The sequence below is a fragment of the Ranitomeya variabilis genome, chromosome 7, assembly GCF_051348905.1.
Source record: "Ranitomeya variabilis isolate aRanVar5 chromosome 7, aRanVar5.hap1, whole genome shotgun sequence".
Taxonomy (NCBI): Eukaryota; Metazoa; Chordata; class Amphibia; order Anura; family Dendrobatidae; genus Ranitomeya; species Ranitomeya variabilis.
The window spans coordinates 27,552,990-27,574,592 of NC_135238.1; the positions used below are offsets into that span (position 1 = coordinate 27,552,990).

A 21,603-nucleotide genomic window follows, 5' to 3' on the forward strand; every position below is an offset into this window, starting at 1 on the left:
GTGCGGCACCCCCATACATCTCCTCCCTCATTTCGGTCTATCGGCCTAGCCGACTGCTGCGCTCTGCAAATGACTTCCGACTAACCTCGGCACTAATCCGTACCTCCAACTCCCGACTCCTAAACTTCTCCCGTGCTGCGCCAATCCTCTGGAATGCTCTGCCACAAGATATTAGGACCATACACAACTTGCAGAGTTTTAGGCGCTCGCTCAAAACACATTTGTTCAGAGCTGCCTACCACATTAACTAATCAAGGTCATTTTATGTTTGTGTGTGTGTAGCCCTTTCACTATCTCCATCTATCCCCCACCCCCTGAAGATGGCTGGACCATCATTGTAAATACATCAGTGTAAATACACACCTGTACTTTGTATCTCCCCCACCTCATTGTAGATTGTAAGCTCTCACGAGCAGGGTCGTCTTATTTTGCTTTATTATTGTATTGTTAACATTACCTATGATTGTTGTTTGAAACTGTTAAACTGTAAAGCGCTGCAGAATATGTTGGCACTATATAAATATTATTATTTATATGCACCTCTGTGGCTGTCGGACCTCAAAACGCGCAACCGCAGCTGTCGGACTCGAAACGCACTGTCTCGGTTGTCACACCTTGAAACACACCGCCGCGGCTGTCGGACCACAAAATGCACTGTCTCGGCTGTTGCACCTCAAACGCGTTGCCGCGGCTGTCTGATCTTGAAACGCATCCCTGCGGCTGTCGGACATAGAAAGGCACCTCGATGGCTGACAAACCTCAATATGCACCTCTGTGGCTGTCGGACCTCAAAATGCATCCCTGCGGCCGACGGACATCGATATGCACCTCCATGGCTGTCGGACCTCAAAATACGCCTCCGCGGCTGCCGAGCCTCGAAATGTGTCGCCGCGGCTGTCGGACCTAGAAATGCACCATCGCGGATGTCGGACATCGAAATGCACCGCCCAACGCTGTGGCTGTCGGACCTAGAAACGCATCTCTGCGGCTGTCGGACATCGAAATGCCCCTCTACAGCGCCCCAGAGTCCTGGTTGCTGCAGTACTGATGCTCCGCCGCTGAGGGGGGCTATGGTACGTCTGATGGCACTGAAGGAGTTCTTCTGACCAGGTATCACAGACACCAATACACTTCACAGTCTGGCCTCCAGGGGGAGCTAAGGGTTCTATGTATTAGGCCACTCCTCACAATCTGGTAAAACTGGGGGTTAGGCAGAAAGTTAGACAGAAGCTGACTGGGAATCGAACAGGCAGCACCCTGTGGCAGAGGGTGTTGCGGGGAGAAACTCAGGGGGGTCCCTGTCAGGGGTGGGATCCTGACAGAGGCCTAGCGAACAGAGAGAACGTTACGGGACCGCGCCTGCACGAGATAGCGGCGGTACCCCAAGAAAGGACAAGAAGCGAGGTTCATTGTGCTGAGTGAGAAACGAGATCAACGCAACAAGGAGAAACACCAGTGGGAGTCGTGCTGTAAGACGAGGCAACATCCTACTGAGGCGCGTAACCGGTGGCCGGAACGCCAAGGAAGTATAGAGCTCCAGGCCAAACTTCAAACCTACGGCAGGACAGTCAGTTATAGGTGGGCTGTCTCACCCAATTGACCTAGGAAGACACAGGGGGGTAACAACAGGAGTGGGGCGACGCTAGAGTCCCGGAAGAGCTCCGAGCCTCCCCGTCATACGGGTGCGTCCTAACCATAAGATCTGGGGGACGTGGAAGAACATCAGAATCGAGTTGTGAGGGAACACGAGAAACAGACACAACAGTTGTGGGGACTATCCCGTAAGCACAGCAGGGGAGGACCACAACACACAAGCGCTAGAAGGTAGGCACAGATTTCCACCTGCAAAGGGAGCTCTGGAGGTGCCATCGGACCGGCTAGGCTTGCGCAGCCCGGTTAACCGTATTCCGGATTGAGGATCCTGAAGCATTCAGTAAAGAGGTAAAGAGACTGCAACCTGGTGTCCTCGTTATTTACTGCAACCTGCACCACATCACCACAACATCATCACCATTCCCTCCACCTTTATTGTACGCCCCTCAGCAGGGTCACGGACCGGGTCTAGCCACCGTGACAACCCCAGAACAGAGACTCAGAGGCCCGGTACCGGGTACCCCTCAGCCCTGCGACAGTGGGGGCGCTACACCTCCGTGGGTGTCGGACCTCAAAACGCATCTCTGCGGCTGTCGGACATCGAAATGCACCTCCGTGGGTGTCGGACCTCAAAACGCGTTGCCGCGGTTGTCGGACCTCAAAACGCATCCCTGCGGCTGTCGGACATCGAAATACACCTCCATGGCTGTCGGACCTTGAAACGCACCACCGCTGATGTCGGACCTTGAAACGTGCCGCCCGCTGCCGCATCTGTCAGACCTCAAAACGCATCCCTGCATCTGTCGGACATTAATATGCATCTCCGCAGCTGTCGGACCTTGAAATGCACCGTCGGGGCTGCCGGACCTCAAAACGCGCCGGTGCGGCAGTCGGACATCAAAACGCACTGCCACGGCTGTCGGACTTCAAATCACAATGCCGCGGCTGTCGAAACTCGAAACGCGCAGCCGCAGGACCTCAAGATGTGCCGCACACATTGCACACACTGGATATTTACTTGCAGCACAGTAGCTACAGGGAGCAGAGCCACCGCCTGTGTCTCCCCATACACTGCACACACTGGATATTTATATCCTGGACAGGATCTGCAGGGAGCGGAGCCGCAGCCTGTGTCCCCTACACACACACTGGAAATATATATATACAGAACAGGATCTGCAGGGAGCGGAGCCGCAGCCTGTGTCCCCTATACACACACTGGAAATATCTATCTATCTATCTATCTATCTATCTATCTATATATACAGCCAGATCTGCAGGGAGCGGAGCCTCCGCCTGTGTCTCCTTCCGGCCTCTCAGCAGCTCCTGCTCTTTCTCACATCGTACAATCAGCATCCTGAGCGATACAAATTGTGGTACAGATCCCTGTGGTGGTGACAGGTGCCGGGAATAGAAGGGACGAGCTCTCCCAGCAGTTTTATCTCCGCAATTACACAGTGATGTGCAGCCCGGGAGAACTATGGGGAGATTCCAGGGCTCCTCCCGGCTCCTTCCTGCCTCCTCCGCCATTGACAGCTAAAGACATGTAGGGGAGATGTTAGAGAGGAGAAGGACATGGAGACAGCGCGCTCTGCTGCCGGGTACTGGCCGGTAATGGGCGATTATCCCGGGCAGGGAAGCACAAGGGGAGAGCGCAGCTTCACTCGGCTCAGACAGGAGGGGCGGGGCCTGTGTCAGGTGTCAGCCAATAGAGGCTCAGGAGGGCTATGCAGCTCAGCAGCCAATCAGTGCGCAGAGTGACTGTACATATACGAGGCCCTCCAGCAGCTTTCTCAGTTTTTTCCTTCCAGGAGATTGTTGTATCATTTTGTGATCACATGATGGCAGAGACCGCGCCAGCCGCCGCTCCTCCTCCTGCAGAACCGGCCGCCAAATCCAAGAAGCAGCCGAAGAAGTTCGCCGCCAAGAAAAGCCATAAACCTTCCGGCCCCAGCGTCTCCGAGCTGATCGTGAAAGCCGTGTCCGCCTCCAAGGAGCGCAGCGGGGTGTCTCTGGCCGCCCTGAAGAAGGCTCTGTCTGCCGGAGGATACGATGTAGAGAAGAACAACAGCCGCCTGAAGCTGGCCGTCAAGTCTCTGGTCACCAAGGGCGCCCTCCTCCAGGTGAAGGGCAGCGGCGCCTCCGGGTCCTTCAAGCTGAACAAGAAGCAGGAGACCAAGGACAAAGTGGCCAAGAAGAAGTCAGCAGCTGCGGCCAAGCCCAAGAAACCCGCTGCTGCCAAGAAAGCCGCCAAATCTCCGAAGAAGCCCAAGAAGGCTCCGACCGCCGCCAAGAAGAGTCCGAAAAAGGCCAAGAAGCCCGCAGCAGCTGCCAAGAAAGCGGCCAAGAGCCCCAAGAAGCCGAAAGCCGCTCCCAAGCCCAAGAAGGCGACGAAGAGTCCGGCTAAGAAGGCGGCCAAACCCAAAGCTGCCAAGAGTCCGGCTAAGAAGGCTGCGAAAGCCAAGAAGCCAGCGGCTAACATAATAAAATGGGCTGGCTGTAGGCACTTTATAATTGGTTCCAGGGGTACACGGGCAGCAGTGGTCTGGTCAGTGGAGGCCTAGTGGAAGGAGGGACCGCAGACAGGCTTCGAAGGCCTAACATAATAAAATGGGCTGGCTGTAGGCACTTTATAATTGGTTCCAGGGGTACACGGGCAGCAGTGGTCTGGTCAGTGGAGGCCTAGTGGAAGGAGGGACCGCAGACAGGCTTCGAAGGCCTAACATGATAAAATGGGCTGGCTGTAGGCACTTTATAATTGGTTCCAGGGGTACACGGGCAGCAGTGGTCTGGTCAGTGGAGGCCTAGTGGAAGGAGGGACCGCAGACAGGCTTCGAAGGCCTAACATAATAAAATGGGCTGTCTGTAGGCACTGTAAAATAGGTTCCAGGGGTACAAGGGCAGCAGTGGTCTGGTCAGTGGAGGCCTAGTGGAAGGAGGGACCGCAGACAGGCTTCGAAGGCCTAACATAATAAAATGGGCTGGCTGTAGGCACTTTATAATTGGTTCCAGGGGTACACGGGCAGCAGTGGTCTGGTCAGTGGAGGCCTAGTGGAAGGAGGGACCGCAGACAGGCTTCGAAGGCCTAACATAATAAAATGGGCTGGCTGTAGGCACTGTAAAATAGGTTCCAGGGGTACACGGGCAGCAGTGGTGTGGTCAACGGAGGCCGATTGTAATGAGTGTCTGCCAGTTAGTAGTCAAAAAACAACAAATAAATGTGAATGTCTCGCATTAAAACAAAGACACTAAAGGGTGCAATCATTAGGTTCAGGGGTGGGATCCTCTGCGTTGTTTCAGACCTACTAATTTAGCGCAAAGTATTTACTGTGGTAAATAGAGGACACTGCCCCTGACTATGTTATGTACCATCATACATGTCAACACAATGGTATTGTCAGTGGCAGGTATGGAAGGATGTCAGCGCATAGACTAAACATTGGTGGTAGTGTGAGAGATAACTGTGGAAGTGGTAGAGCAATGTTTGACCTGGGGGTGGGTGAACTCTCTTGTGGCCGGCGGTACAGGCCCAGGGCCCCTCATGTTACAACAGTGTGTCTGACGTTGGGTGCGCACCACCACCGCCAGAGACACTTTATTGTACTATGAGGGACCCAGTACCAATGCCGTCGACCAAAATCGAGCACACCCACCTCTTCAGGAAAACAGCTGTCTCACGGGTGCTTGCGCCAAGTCGCGATACCACGGCCCCGTGTGGTGAGTTTGGCCATTTAGGGAGGTGTAAACATGTCATATGCCGGACAATCAGCTGCAGAAAATTAGACATTAGAAAAGTAATTCACAGTAGTCCACAGGCAAGAGCTTTTCATAGGAAAGCTAGGTGTCGGCCGGGCAAGGTGGGGCAAAAGATTTTGAAATCCAGTTGTGGTTCATTTTAATGAATGTTAGATCGTCAACATTTTGGGTAGCCAGACGAGTCCTTTTTTCGGTTAATATTGAACCTGCAGCACTGAATACTCTTTCTGATAGGACACTTGCTGCCGGGCAAGCAAGCTCCTGCAATGCATATTCTGCCAATTCTGGCCAGGTGTCTAATTTTGAGGCCCAGTAATCAAATGGGAATGACGGTTGAGGGAGAACATCGATAAGGGATGAAAAATAGTTAGTAACCATACTGGACAAATGTTGTCTCCTGTCACTTTCAATTGATGCAGCAGTACCTGTCCTGTCTGCGGTCATAGCAAAATCACACCACAACCTGGTCAGAAAACCCCTCTGTCCAACGCCACTTCTGATGTGTGCACCCCTAACACTACTAATCTGCTGCCCCCTGGAGCTCGTGTGATAACGATCACGTGCGCTGTGTGCTGGGAATGCCTGAAGCAAACGGTCAACAAGAGTTGGTTGTTTGGTTGCTAATATTAGTTCCAAGTTCTCATGTGGCATAATATTTTGCAATTTGCCTTTATAGCGTGGATCAAGGAGGCAGGCCAACCAGTAATCGTCATCGTTCATCATTTTCGTTATGCGTGTGTCCCTTTTTAGGATACGTAAGGCATAATCCGCCATGTGGGCCAAAGTTCCAGTTGTCAAATCTCCGGTTGTGATTGGTTGAGGGGCAGTTTCAGGCAAATCTACGTCACTTGTGTCCCTCAAAAAAACAGAACCCGGCCTTGCCACGCAACCAATTTCCAGTGCCCCCGGGAAAGCTTCCGCATTAAAAATATACTCATCCCCATCATCCTCCTCGTCCTCCACCTCCTCTTTGCCCGCTACCTCGTCCTGTACACTGCCCTGACCAGACAATGGCTGACTGTCATCAAGGCTTTCCTCTTCCTCTGGTGCAGACGCCTGCTCCTTTATGTGCGTCAAACTTTGCATCAGCAGACGCATTAGGGGGATGCTCATGCTTATTACGGCGTTGTCTGCACTAACCAGCCGTGTGCATTCCTCAAAACACTGAAGGACTTGACACATGTCTTGTATCTTGGACCACTGCACACCAGACAACTCCATGTCTGCCATCCTACTGCCTGCCCGTGTATGTGTATCCTCCCACAAAAACATAACAGCCCGCCTCTGTTGGCACAGTCTCTGAAGCATGTGCAGTGTTGAGTTCCACCTTGTTGCAACGTCTATGATTAGGCGATGCTGGGGAAGGTTCAAAGACCGCTGATAGGTCTGCATACGGCTGGAGTGTACAGGCGAACGTCGGATATGTGAGCAAAGTCCACGCACTTTGAGGAGCAGGTCGGAGAACCCAGGATAAGTTTTCACTAAGCACTGCACCACCAGGTTTAAGGTGTGAGCCAGGCAAGGAATGTGTTTCAGTTGGGAAAGGGAGATGGCAGCCATGAAATTCCTTCCGTTATCACTCACTACCTTGCCTGCCTCAAGATCTACTGTGCCCAGCCACGACTGCGTTTCTTGTTGCAAGAACTCGGACAGAACTTCCGCGGTGTGTCTGTTGTCGCCCAAACACTTCATAGCCAATACAGCCTGCTGACGCTTGGCAGTAGCTGGCCCATAATGGGACAACTGGTGTGCAACAGTGTCATCTGCCGATGGAGTGGTTGGCCGACTGCGGTCTGTGGAAGAGCTGTAGCTTCTGCAGGAGGACGAGGAGGAGGAGGAGGAGGTGGTGCGAACGCCTACAGCCAACTGTTTCCTAGACCGTGGGCTAGGCACAACTGTCCCGAAATTGATGTCCCCTGAGGACCCTGCATCCACCACATTCACCCAGTGTGCCGTGATGGATACATAACGTCCCTGGCCATGCCTACTGGTCCATGCATCTGTAGTCAGGTGCACCTTTGTACTCACAGATTGCCTGAGTGCATGGACGATGCGCTGTTTAACATGCTGGTGCAGGGCCGGGATGGCTTTTCTGGAAAAAAAGTGTCGACTGGGTAGCTCGTATCGTGGTTCAGCGTACTCCATCAGGGCTTTGAAAGCTTCGCTTTCAACTAACCGGTAGGGCATCATCTCTAACAATATTAGTCTAGCTATGTGGGCGTTAAAACCCTGTGTACGCGGATGCGAGGATAAGTACTTCCTTTTTCTAACCAGAGTCTCATGTAGTGTGAGCTGAACTGGAGAGATGGAGATCGTGGAACTTGCGGGTGTGCCGGTGGACATGGCAGACTGCGAGACGGTTGGAGATGGTATTTTTTCCGCCGGTGACCTAGATGCAATATTTCCTCCTACAAAACTGGTGATTCCCTGACCCTGAGTGCTTTTGGCTGGCAAAGAAACCTGCACAGATACTGCCGGTGGTGCGGAAAATGGTGGCCTTACAGTGACGGAAGGGATGTTGTGTTGCTGACTAGCTTCATTGGCCGAGGGTGCTACAACCTTAAGGGACGTTTGGTAGTTAGTCCAGGCTTGAAAATGCATGGTGGTTAAGTGTCTATGCATGCAACTAGTATTGAGACATTTCAGATTCTGACCTCTGCTTAAGCTAGTTGAACATTTTTGACAGATGACTTTGCGCTGATCAATTGGATGTTGTTTAAAAAAATGCCAGACTGCACTCTTCCTAGCATCGGATCCCTTTTCAGGGATTGCAGACTGAGCATTAACCGGATGGCCACGCTGTCCTCCAACAGGTTTTGGCTTTGACACGCGTTTTGGGCCAGATACGGGCCCGGCAGATGGAACCTGTTGCGATGTTGATGCCTGCTGTGGCCCCTCCTCCACCTCCGCTTCTGAACTACTGCCGCCTGCACCCTGTTCCCCCAATGGCTGCCAATCGGGGTCAATAACTGGGTCATCTATTAACTCCTCTTCGAGCTCGTGTGCAACTTCGTCTGTGTCACTGTGTCGGTCGGTGGTATAGCGTTCGTGGCGGGGCAACATAGTCTCATCAGGGTCTGATTGTGGATCAGTACCCTGAGAGGGCAATGTGGTGGTCTGAGTCAAAGGAGCAGCATAGTACTCTGGCTGTGGCTGTGCATCAGTGCACTCCATGTCAGAATCAACTTGTAATGGGCATGGCCTGTTAAGTGTTTCACTTTGTAAGCCAGGGACGGTATGTGTAAAGAGCTCCATGGAGTAACCCGTTGTGTCGCCTGCTGCATCCTTCTCTCTTGTTGTAGTTTTTGCTGAAGAGGACAAGGAAGCGACTTGTCCCTGACCGTGGACATCCACAAGCGACGCGCTGCTTTTACATTTACCAGCTTCAGAAGAGGAGGCAAAAGAGCTAGAGGCTGAGTCTGCAATGTAAGCCAAAACTTGCTGTTGCTGCTCCGCCTTTAAAAGCGGTTTTCCTACTCCCAGAAAAGAGAGCGTTCGAGGCCTTGTGTAGCCAGACAACGAAACTGGCTCCACAGCTCCAGACTTACGTGGAATATTTTTATCCCCACGACCACCTGATGCTCCACTACCACTACCATCATTACCAGCTGACAATGAACGCCCACGGCCACGACCTCTTGCACCAGACTTCCTCATTGTTTTAAAAACTTAACCAAAGAAACTTTATTTGTTGCTGTCAAACAACTTACACGGTAAGCTATAACTTCAGTATGATTTCAATATCCCTTAACAGGTTGGTGAGACCACAAGGAAAATCAGGCACAATGTTACGCACTCTGTTTTCTGTGGCACAAATTCACAGAGATGCCACACACGCAGGACTGTCACTGAAGCACAAATGTCAATATTAATCTCCCACCTTTTTTTTTTTTTTTTTCCTCAGGGAGACTTTAGAAAACAAATAAGATAAATTGTTTTTTTTCAGGGACAATTTAGAAACCAAATAATAATAATAATAATAATAATAATAATAATAATAATAAAAAAAAGCTTTCTATGGCCCAGTGCCCACTGAGTGAGAGATGGCACACACAGGAGTCAGGATAAGGAGTGGCACACAAGCCCTGAGGACAGTATTAATCTCCCACTGATGGATGTAGTGTTTTTTTTTTTCAGGTAGATTTTAGAACCCAAATCAAGCAAAAAAATAAATAGGCTTTCTATGGCCCACTGAGTGAGAGATGGCGCGCACAGGAGTCAGGATCAGGAGTGGCACACAAGCCCTGAGGACAGCATTAATCTCCCACTGATGGATGTAGTGTTTTTTTTTTTTTCAGGTAGATTTTAGAACCCAAATCAAGCAAAAAAATAAATAGGCTTTCTATGGCCCACTGAGTGAGAGATGGCGCTCACAGGAGTCAGGATCAGGAGTGGCACACAAGCCCTGAGGACAGTATTAATCTCCCACTGATTGATGTAGTGTTTTTTTTTTTCAGGTAGATTTTAGAACCCAAATCAAGCAAAAAAATAAATAGGCTTTCTATGGCCCACTGAGTGAGAGATGGTGCGCACAGGAGTCAGGATCAGGAGTGGCACACAAGCCCTGAGGACAGCATTAATCTCCCACTGATGGATGTAGTGTTTTTTTTTTTTCAGGTAGATTTTAGAACCCAAATCAAGTAAAAAAATAAATAGGCTTTCTATGGCCCACTGAGTGAGAGATGGCGCGCACAGGAGTCAGGATCAGGAGTGGCACACAAGCCCTGAGGACAGCATTAATCTCCCACTGATGGATGTAGTGTTTTTTTTTTTTCAGGTAGATTTTAGAACCCAAATCAAGCAAAAAAATAAATAGGCTTTCTATGGCCCACTGAGTGAGAGATGGCGCTCACAGGAGTCAGGATCAGGAGTGGCACACAAGCCCTGAGGACAATATTAATCTCCCACTGATGGATGTAGTGTTTTTTTTTTTTCAGGTAGATTTTAGAACCCAAATCAAGCAAAAAAATAAATAGGCTTTCTATGGCCCACTGAGTGAGAGATGGCGCGCACAGGAGTCAGGATCAGGAGTGGCACACAAGCCCTGAGGACAGCATTAATCTCCCACTGATGGATGTAGTGTTTTTTTTTTTTCAGGTAGATTTTAGAACCCAAATCAAGCAAAAAAATAAATAGGCTTTCTATGGCCCACTGAGTGAGAGATGGCGCTCACAGGAGTCAGGATCAGGAGTGGCACACAAGCCCTGAGGACAGTATTAATCTCCCACTGATTGATGTAGTGTTTTTTTTTTTCAGGTAGATTTTAGAACCCAAATCAAGCAAAAAAATAAATAGGCTTTCTATGGCCCACTGAGTGAGAGATGGCGCGCACAGGAGTCAGGATCAGGAGTGGCACACAAGCCCTGAGGACAGCATTAATCTCCCACTGATGGATGTAGTGTTTTTTTTTTTCAGGTAGATTTTAGAACCCAAATCAAGCAAAAAAATAAATAGGCTTTCTATGGCCCACTGAGTGAGAGATGGCGCGCACAGGAGTCAGGATCAGGAGTGGCACACAAGCCCTGAGGACAGCATTAATCTCCCACTGATGGATGTAGTGTTTTTTTTTTTTTTCAGGTAGATTTTAGAACCCAAATCAAGCAAAAAAATAAATAGGCTTTCTATGGCCCACTGAGTGAGAGATGGCGCTCACAGGAGTCAGGATCAGGAGTGGCACACAAGCCCTGAGGACAATATTAATCTCCCACTGATGGATGTAGTGTTTTTTTTTTCAGGTAGATTTTAGAACCCAAATCAAGCAAAAAAATAAATAGGCTTTCTATGGCCCACTGAGTGAGAGATGGCGCGCACAGGAGTCAGGATCAGGAGTGGCACACAAGCCCTGAGGACAGCATTAATCTCCCACTGATGGATGTAGTGTTTTTTTTTTTTCAGGTAGATTTTAGAACCCAAATCAAGCAAAAAAATAAATAGGCTTTCTATGGCCCACTGAGTGAGAGATGGCGCTCACAGGAGTCAGGATCAGGAGTGGCACACAAGCCCTGAGGACAGCATTAATCTCCCACTGATGGATGTAGTGTTTTTTTTTTTTTTTCAGGTAGATTTTAGAACCCAAATCAAGCAAAGAAATAAATAGGCTTTCTATGGCCCACTGAGTGAGAGATGGCGCTCACAGTAGTCAGGATCAGGAGTGGCACACAAGCCCTGAGGACAATATTAATCTCCCACTGATGGATATAGTGTTTTTTTTTCAGGTAGATTTTAGAACCCAAATCAAGCAAAAAAATAAATAGGCTTTCTATGGCCCACTGAGTGAGAGATGGCGCGCACAGGAGTCAGGATCAGGAGTGGCACACAAGCCCTGAGGACAGCATTAATCTCCCACTGATGGATGTAGTGTTTTTTTTTTTTTTTTCAGGTAGATTTTAGAACCCAAATCAAGCAAAAAAATAAATAGGCTTTCTATGGCCCACTGAGTGAGAGATGGCGCTCACAGGAGTCAGGATCAGGAGTGGCACACAAGCCCTGAGGACAGTATTAATCTCCCACTGATTGATGTAGTGTTTTTTTTTTCAGGTAGATTTTAGAACCCAAATCAAGCAAAAAAATAAATAGGCTTTCTATGGCCCACTGAGTGAGAGATGGCGCGCACAGGAGTCAGGATCAGGAGTGGCACACAAGCCCTGAGGACAGCATTAATCTCCCACTGATGGATGTAGTGTTTTTTTTTTTTTTCAGGTAGATTTTAGAACCCAAATCAAGCAAAAAAATAAATAGGCTTTCTATGGCCCACTGAGTGAGAGATGGCGCTCACAGGAGTCAGGATCAGGAGTGGCACACAAGCCCTGAGGACAGCATTAATCTCCCACTGATGGATGTAGTGTTTTTTTTTTTTTTCAGGTAGATTTTAGAACCCAAATCAAGCAAAAAAATAAATAGGCTTTCTATGGCCCACTGAGTGAGAGATGGCGCTCACAGGAGTCAGGATCAGGAGTGGCACACAAGCCCTGAGGACAATATTAATCTCCCACTGATGGATGTAGTGTTTTTTTTTCAGGTAGATTTTAGAACCCAAATCAAGCAAAAAAATAAATAGGCTTTCTATGGCCCACTGAGTGAGAGATGGCGCGCACAGGAGTCAGGATCAGGAGTGGCACACAAGCCCTGAGGACAATATTAATCTCCCACTGATTGATGTAGTGTTTTTTTTTCAGGTAGATTTTAGAACCCAAATCAAGCAAAAAAATAAATAGGCTTTCTATGGCCCACTGAGTGAGAGATGGCGCTCACAGGAGTCAGGATCAGGAGTGGCACACAAGCCCTGAGGACAATATTAATCTCCCACTGATGGATGTAGTGTTTTTTTTTCAGGTAGATTTTAGAACCCAAATCAAGCAAAAAAATAAATAGGCTTTCTATGGCCCACTGAGTGAGAGATGGCGCGCACAGGAGTCAGGATCAGGAGTGGCACACAAGCCCTGAGGACAATATTAATCTCCCACTGATTGATGTAGTGTTTTTTTTTCAGGTAGATTTTAGAACCCAAATCAAGCAAAAAAATAAATAGGCTTTCTATGGCCCACTGAGTGAGAGATGGCGCGCACAGGAGTCAGGATCAGGAGTGGCACACAAGCCCTGAGGACAATATTAATCTCCCACTGATGGATGTAGTGATTTTTTTTTTCAGGTAGATTTTAGAACCCAAATCAAGCAAAAAAATAAATAGGCTTTCTATGGCCCACTGAGTAAGAGATGGCGCGCACAGGAGTCAGGATCAGGAGTGGCACACAAGCCCTGAGGACAATATTAATCTCCCACTGATTGATGTAGTGTTTTTTTTTCAGGTAGATTTTAGAACCCAAATCAAGCAAAAAAATAAATAGGCTTTCTATGGCCCACTGAGTGAGAGATGGCGCTCACAGGAGTCAGGATCAGGAGTGGCACACAAGCCCTGAGGACAATATTAATCTCCCACTGATGGATGTAGTGTTTTTTTTTCAGGTAGATTTTAGAACCCAAATCAAGCAAAAAAATAAATAGGCTTTCTATGGCCCACTGAGTGAGAGATGGCGCGCACAGGAGTCAGGATCAGGAGTGGCACACAAGCCCTGAGGACAATATTAATCTCCCACTGATTGATGTAGTGTTTTTTTTCAGGTAGATTTTAGAACCCAAATCAAGCAAAAAAATAAATAGGCTTTCTATGGCCCACTGAGTGAGAGATGGCGCGCACAGGAGTCAGGATCAGGAGTGGCACACAAGCCCTGAGGACAATATTAATCTCCCACTGATGGATGTAGTGATTTTTTTTTTCAGGTAGATTTTAGAACCCAAATCAAGCAAAAAAATAAATAGGCTTTCTATGGCCCACTGAGTAAGAGATGGTGCGCACAGGAGTCAGGATCAGGAGTGGCACACAAGCCCTGAGGACAATATTAATCTCCCACTGATTGATGTAGTGTTTTTTTTTCAGGTAGATTTTAGAACCCAAATCAAGCAAAAAAATAAATAGGCTTTCTATGGCCCACTGAGTGAGAGATGGCGCTCACAGGAGTCAGGATCAGGAGTGGCACACAAGCCCTGAGGACAATATTAATCTCCCACTGATTGATGTAGTGTTTTTTTTTTTCAGGTAGATTTTAGAACCCAAATCAAGCAAAAAAATAAATAGGCTTTCTATGGCCCACTGAGTGAGAGATGGCGCGCACAGGAGTCAGGATCAGGAGTGGCACACAAGCCCTGAGGACAATATTAATCTCCCACTGATGGATGTAGTGATTTTTTTTTTCAGGTAGATTTTAGAACCCAAATCAAGCAAAAAAATAAATAGGCTTTCTATGGCCCACTGAGTAAGAGATGGCGCGCACAGGAGTCAGGATCAGGAGTGGCACACAAGCCCTGAGGACAATATTAATCTCCCACTGATTGATGTAGTGTTTTTTTTTCAGGAAGATTTTAGAACCCAAATCAAGCAAAAAAATAAATAGGCTTTCTATGGCCCACTGAGTGAGAGATGGCGGTCACAGGAGTCAGGATCAGGAGTGGCACACAAGCCCTGAGGACAATATTAATCTCCCACTGATTGATGTAGTGTTTTTTTTTCAGGTAGATTTTAGAACCCAAATCAAGCGAAAAAATAAATAGGCTTTCTATGGCCCACTGAGTGAGAGATGGCGCTCACAGGAGTCAGGATCAGGAGTGGCACACAAGCCCTGAGGACAATATTAATCTCCCACTGATGGATGTAGTGTTTTTTTTTCAGGTAGATTTTAGAACCCAAATCAAGCAAAAAAATAAATAGGCTTTCTATGGCCCACTGAGTGAGAGATGGCGCGCACAGGAGTCAGGATCAGGAGTGGCACACAAGCCCTGAGGACAGCATTAATCTCCCACTGATGGATGTAGTGTTTTTTTTTTTTCAGGTAGATTTTAGAACCCAAATCAAGCAAAAAAATAAATAGGCTTTCTATGGCCCACTGAGTGAGAGATGGCGGTCACAGGAGTCAGGATCAGGAGTGGCACACAAGCCCTGAGGACAATATTAATCTCCCACTGATTGATGTAGTGTTTTTTTTTCAGGTAGATTTTAGAACCCAAATCAAGCGAAAAAATAAATAGGCTTTCTATGGCCCACTGAGTGAGAGATGGCGCTCACAGGAGTCAGGATCAGGAGTGGCACACAAGCCCTGAGGACAATATTAATCTCCCACTGATGGATGTAGTGTTTTTTTTTCAGGTAGATTTTAGAACCCAAATCAAGCAAAAAAATTAATAGGCTTTCTATGGCCCACTGAGTGAGAGATGGCGCTCACAGGAGTCAGGATCAGGAGTGGCACACAAGCCCTGAGGACAGTATTAATCTCCCACTGATGGATGTAGTGTTTTTTTTTTTCAGGTAGATTTTAGAACCCAAATCAAGCAAAAAAATAAATAGGCTTTCTATGGCCCACTGAGTGAGAGATGGCGCTCACAGGAGTCAGGATCAGGAGTGGCACACAAGCCCTGAGGACAGTATTAATCTCCCACTGATGGATGTAGTGTTTTTTTTTTTCAGGTAGATTTTAGAACCCAAATCAAGCAAAAAAATAAATAGGCTTTCTATGGCCCACTGAGTGAGAGATGGCGCTCACAGGAGTCAGGATCAGGAGTGGCACACAAGCCCTGAGGACAATATTAATCTCCCACTGATTGATGTAGTGTTTTTTTTTCAGGTAGATTTTAGAACCCAAATCAAGCAAAAAAATAAATAGGCTTTCTATGGCCCACTGAGTGAGAGATGGCGCTCACAGGAGTCAGGATCAGGAGTGGCACACAAGCCCTGAGGACAATATTAATCTCCCACTGATGGATGTAGTGTTTTTTTTTCAGGTAGATTTTAGAACCCAAATCAAGCAAAAAAATAAATAGGCTTTCTATGGCCCACTGAGTGAGAGATGGCGCTCACAGGAGTCAGGATCAGGAGTTGCACACAAGCCCTGAGGACAGTATTAATCTCCCACTGATGGATGTAGTGTTTTTTTTTTCAGGTAGATTTTAGAACCCAAATCAAGCAAAAAAATAAATAGGCTTTCTATGGCCCACTGAGTGAGAGATGGCGCACACAGGGATGGCACTGTAGCAGAAATGCAAATCTTAATCTCCCACAAAAAAAAAACAAAAAAAACAGGGACTGTCCTACAATTACTATCTCCCTGCAGTAATCTCAGCCAGGTATGGCAGGCAGCAATAGGAGTGGACTGATGCACAAATTAAATAAAAAATGTGGACAAACAAAAAAGATAGCTGTGCAGAAAGGAAGGAACAAGAGGATATGTGCTTTGAAAAAAGCAGTTGGTTTCCACAGTGGCGTACACACAGCAATACAGCTATCACGGAGCCTTCTAGGGCAGCCCAATGAGCTACAGCGCTGAGAGAAAAAAAAAAAATGTAGCCTCCACTGTCCCTGCACACCGAAGGTGGTGTTGGACAGTGGAAATCGCTACAGCACAAGCGGTTTGGTGGTTAGTGGACCCTGCCTAACGCTCTCCCTGCTTCTGACGAAGCGGCAGCAACCTCTCCCTAAGCTCAGATCAGCAGCAGTAAGATGGCGGTCGGCGGGAACGCCCCTTTATAGCCCCTGTGACGCCGCAGACAGCAAGCCAATCACTGCAATGCCTTTCTGTAAGTTGGTGGGGACCAGGACCTATGTCATCACGCTGCCCACACTCTGCGTTCACCTTCATTGGCTGAGAAATGGCGCTTTTAGCGTCATTGAAACGCGACTTTGGCGCGAAAGTCGCGTATCGCATGGCCGACAAGCACAGGGGTCGGATCGGGTTTCATGAGACGCCGACTTAGCCAAAAGTCGGCGACTTTTGAAAATGAACGACCCGTTTTGCTCAACCCTAGTGGTGCCCTCAAAGTGCCACCCTCAATTTTTTACACTATTGGTTCTCTAGGGGTACTCTACACACCCTGAAAATTTGGGGATGATAGCCCAAAACAGGGCTGAGCAGTGACCCGCCAAATTGACCTTGCCCAAAAGTTAAGCCCCCCGGCCCCGTTAACCCCCAAAATTCTGAAGAAAGTACCCCACACTCTTGAATTGGTGGACGTGGTGTAGGCGCTCAAGTGCCAGGGCCGCACTCTCTACGGCTTCCGAGGTTAATTGTGTTCTCTTCTGTCCTGACAACCCAAAGGCTCTTATCAGAGCCGCCCACATCTTCTACTTGAGAAGCTGCACCTGACTGCTAGGATCTGACTTCTGCTCTCCCCTGGTGATGTCGCTGTAATGCTGGTAGAATGCTCATCAGTGCCAACTTTACTCTCCGCGTACTACGGAGTCGAAAACCTTAAATTGTGGCGGATGGTAATTCTGACGCTGCTCCGCGGTCCCGGGTAACGTCCTCTGATGCTGGGGGGGCGGATGGTTATGTTGCTCCTTTCAGAGCCCCCTCATTTATAAGGAAAAGCTATGATCTCCGCTGTGTGATGCGGATATTTGCTGTAATATGTGCCAGCGGCGGCTAAACCAGAAGATCATAAGATGGAATCTCCACAGCGCTATATACATTTATATTTCAGCACTGGACGCTTACTGCACTATACCGCTCACCGCTCTATCACAGTATGCAGCCCTATATGGGGGTACAAAGAACTGTTCGGAAAGAGACATTACTATATAGAGGTATTTATTTCTACATGGAAGGTTTACAGCTGTATGTGGGGAGTTCTGCATTACAGGGGGCATACAGCGGTATACAGATGTGCACTGCATTGTTACATGGAGGTATACAGCGTTACACGGGGATTCCAGCACCATCTGGAGATATTCCTGCACTATATGGAGTGTAACATGTCGGGCGCTGCACTGTAACTACCTGCATAATGTGGCACAATCATTTGTCAGTAAGTTGCTGTATATGGGGGTACTCTGCACTATACAGATGAATAACAGCACTATATTGGAGTATACTGCAGCGCATGAAGGGTAAACAGAAGTACATGAACACATACAGCACTATATGAGGGTACACGGCGGTATATGGAGCTTCACAGCACTATTTAGAGGTATACAGCATTATACAGGGTTTTACAGCACTTTGTGCAAGTGCTGCAAAGAATAAACATGACTTGGGGAACTACCAACGAGCTGCAGTGGGCGGAGCGTCTGACGTTCCCGTTGGTCACATGACTTTATCACCCAATAGCACGTCGATCTGACAGCAGCGCTCATCTGCATGGCCGGGCTATAAATTCCGCCGCTCTGGGAGGCGCAGGATCATTATTCTTCACACTTGTTCCCAGACCGGTCTGTAGTTATCATGCCTGATCCCGCCAAGTCTGCGCCTGCGCCCAAGAAGGGCTCCAAGAAAGCTGTTACTAAAACGACTCCGAAGAAGGACGGCAAGAAGCGGAGGAAGAGCAGGAAGGAGAGCTACGCCATCTACGTGTACAAAGTGCTGAAGCAGGTCCACCCCGACACCGGCATCTCCTCCAAGGCCATGGGCATCATGAACTCCTTCGTCAACGACATCTTCGAGCGCATTGCAGGGGAAGCCTCCCGCCTGGCTCACTACAACAAGCGCTCCACCATCACCTCCCGGGAGATCCAGACCGCCGTGCGCCTGCTGCTGCCCGGAGAGCTGGCCAAGCACGCCGTGTCCGAGGGCACCAAGGCCGTCACCAAGTACACCAGCGCCAAGTGATCGGCTCCTTCCTCTGCTCCTCACCCCGAAGGCTCTTCTAAGAGCCACCCACACCCTCACTAGAAGAGCTGCTGCCGCTCCGGTTTCCTCTCCCCGAGGTGCTGCTCTCACCCGGGACTCTGCGTCTGGTGATGGGAAATTAATGTTGACGAGGGAGATGAGAAAAACCTTGTCGGGAATAATATGGGCATTTCTGGGTGAGTTACTCTGTATTCAGGGACTTCTCTTATTTAACCCCTTGCTGCACAGATCTCGGCATTCTGGGGGAACATTTATTATGATTCCGTGTCCCCCACATGCTGTGATGTGCCCGTGTGTCTGACCTGGAGACGATCAGATCTTCCCTTTCCCGTCACAATCAGTATTGTGGAGACGATATACTGGTCAGGGACGTATCCTACAAGAGACATTTCAGGGAAGACCAGTTCTGCTCTTCCCAGCAGATCCCACCATGTCTCCCCATTACAGATCCGTCCTACGGCTACAGGCAGGAGGTCTGTGATGGGAAATGGACGATCATGTGTAGGAGATTGCTGAGAGTTCCCTGCTCAGAACATTACACTGGTGTCAGGATCTCACAGGTCAGGCAGTTACATTATCGGCCGTCACATCCTCCTCACAGGATTCCTGCTCAGTTACTGATCGTCCTTCTGTTCTATCACTTTTCCTCCCCCGCTTCATCCAGTGTCAGGACAGGCGGCTCTCGGGCAATATATCCACATGTAGAAGCTCCGAGAATGAGGAGGGGAACAGCGAATCGTAGGAGAAATATCCCGATATAATCGCAGGATAAGATCCTCTAGCACCAGATGTAATCATGTATAACGGATGTCACAGATCTCGGTGGAGACTGTTCAGGGTGACAAATGGAGAAGCCAAAAACAATGAGTCAGACCCAAACATCAATCACCATCAAAAATGAAAATAGTGGGTCCATCAATGATCAGGTGCCACCATTTGCCCGGAAAGCAAAGGGTTAATATGACAGGAGATAAAATCACTGCAGTGCAGAGAGCTCCGATCACAAGTCTGACTGTAAGATGCCCCAAGTACTGGTGACTCCCATCATAGCACAAATGTCACTAATGCCGGGAATATAAGGACTGATTTCCAGCAGCTGCAGGAAGAGCCGAGAATAAAGAGGAAGTGGGATTAGTCCTGGCGTTAATGTAATATAATATTATATTTGAAAACCGAAGATCCTGAGGACGGGGCTGGTGTCAGGCTGTGTATATGCCGGTGTGAGATCCCGGTAATATCCGCAGTGGTCACAGCCTGGGCCGTGTCCGTTATATCCTCCTGACACATACTGGGGCGGTGTCTGCTCCCATTACTATTGTTGATCTCCCGTCGTTCATCTTGGAACTGGTTCCGCTGACGTCGGGTGATGCTAATGTTTGGATGGATGGCGCCTCTGAAGGTTATTGTAACCTCACCAGGATAATAATGGCGACCAATAAGAAAACCCATCCCTGAGTTTGGGGGCAGACAGCTGGGAGGACAGGACCCGGTATTATTAGCGATCGCAGCTACAACAGAGGGGCCGGTAATAATCCGACGGACAAAGAAAAGCGATTGAGCGGGAAATTCAAAACCACCAAAGGATCTGTAATCAACCAATGAGCGAGAGACATCCGCAGGCGCCGACCAATACCAGATACAGGAATATCCGCCTCCATTTAACTCCTTAGTGGCCGTGTGTGTGCTGATCCCCACTACACACTTGCTTTACAGAAGCGGCGACTTCCCCCACCCGAGACCCGGCAGCGTCACATCAGGCTCCTGGCTTTCTCTCTCTCTCAGGGAGAGATGATCAATCCTTCATGTCAGCACCTCTCCAGAATGAGGCTGATGTACTAGATTTTCTAGGCACTGCCATCTGCACGTGGGGTGCTGCTGCAATCGCTTTCATCATCCTCATTTTTCCTCTGCACGTTTCCACATCCAGCCAAGTGATCGCGGGGAACAGTATACTCATCAGAATTGGCGATACTTCGATATGTAGCAAAGGAGCAGTGGTGTAAAAATTTGGGGGGCATTCTGAGGGCACCTCAAAAGTTGTGCCCCCTCCAAAAAAATGCCCCTGGCCCTGATGACCCCAAAACTTCAGAAAAAATCTGAAAACATTACCCCACACTCTTGAATTGTTCCTCTACACACCCTGAGCAGTGACCCCCCCCCAAAAAAAAAAAAATAACCTTGTGCACTTTAGACGGCACTGTGGGGAGTCACTGCTCAACCCGGTTTGGGGCTATAAACTCAATATTTTCAGGGTGTGTAGAGTTCCCTTAGCTCTAGTGGACCAGTAGTGTAAATTTGTTTGGGGGGGTGCATTGTGAGGGCACCCCCCCCCCCTCCCCTCAAAGAAAAAATAAATATGCTCCCTCTCAGCCCCAGCCTCATTGACCCCCAAAATTCTGAAATTATACCCTACACAAATTGATTGATTGAATTGCTTCAGGAACCTCAACAAAGCAGGAAATTCAAAATCCTTAACCGCCCCGTGTGCAGCCAATCAGCAGAGGAAGGGGAGGAGCTAGTATTAATCGTTAGGGAATGTGAAATTCCCGCTCAGTGGCTGATGACTTTTCTTTTTTTTGTCTTTCTGTAACACCTAGTTTCAGGACGGACAGATGTCGGGAAATGCGTTTGTGTGGAGCGATCACTGGTCACTTATGTACCATACTGGAGACTAATGGATAATGGAAATATCCAGGTCATATATATATATATATATATATATATATATATATATATATATATATATATATATATATATATATATATATATATACACACACACATACATATATATACATACACAGGACTGGAGCTACAGGGAGCGGAGCCACCACCTGCTCCATACACTACTCACACAATGCTCTATATATGATGCATACAATGATCTATATACTGTACACACTGCTGTGTGTATATATACAGTATATACTGTATAATCTGCTCTATATACTGTACACACCACACTATACACTACACCATACTATACGCTGCTCTATATACTGTACACTCTGGCCTATATACTGTACACTGCTCTATTTACTGTACACTCTGGTCTATATACTGTGTACTCTGCTGTGTATACTGT

At 48.2% G+C, this 21,603-nt stretch overlaps 2 protein-coding genes across 2 annotated transcripts; both read left to right on the top strand.

Moving 5' to 3' along the window:
• The first annotated feature begins 3,401 nt into the window (after positions 1-3,401).
• LOC143786183 (histone H1.01-like) lies at positions 3,402-17,050 on the top strand. Its single transcript, XM_077275471.1, has 2 exons — positions 3,402-4,092; positions 16,989-17,050. Exons 1-2 carry the CDS (start codon positions 3,432-3,434, stop codon positions 17,048-17,050), a joined length of 723 nt encoding a protein of 240 aa, XP_077131586.1. The 5' UTR covers positions 3,402-3,431.
• Positions 17,051-18,089: 1,039 nt separating this feature from the next.
• LOC143784792 (histone H2B 1.2-like) lies at positions 18,090-18,545 on the top strand. The gene has a single exon (XM_077273398.1). It carries the CDS (start codon positions 18,114-18,116, stop codon positions 18,495-18,497), a length of 384 nt encoding a protein of 127 aa, XP_077129513.1. The 5' UTR covers positions 18,090-18,113; the 3' UTR covers positions 18,498-18,545.
• Positions 18,546-21,603: the final 3,058 nt, after the last annotated feature.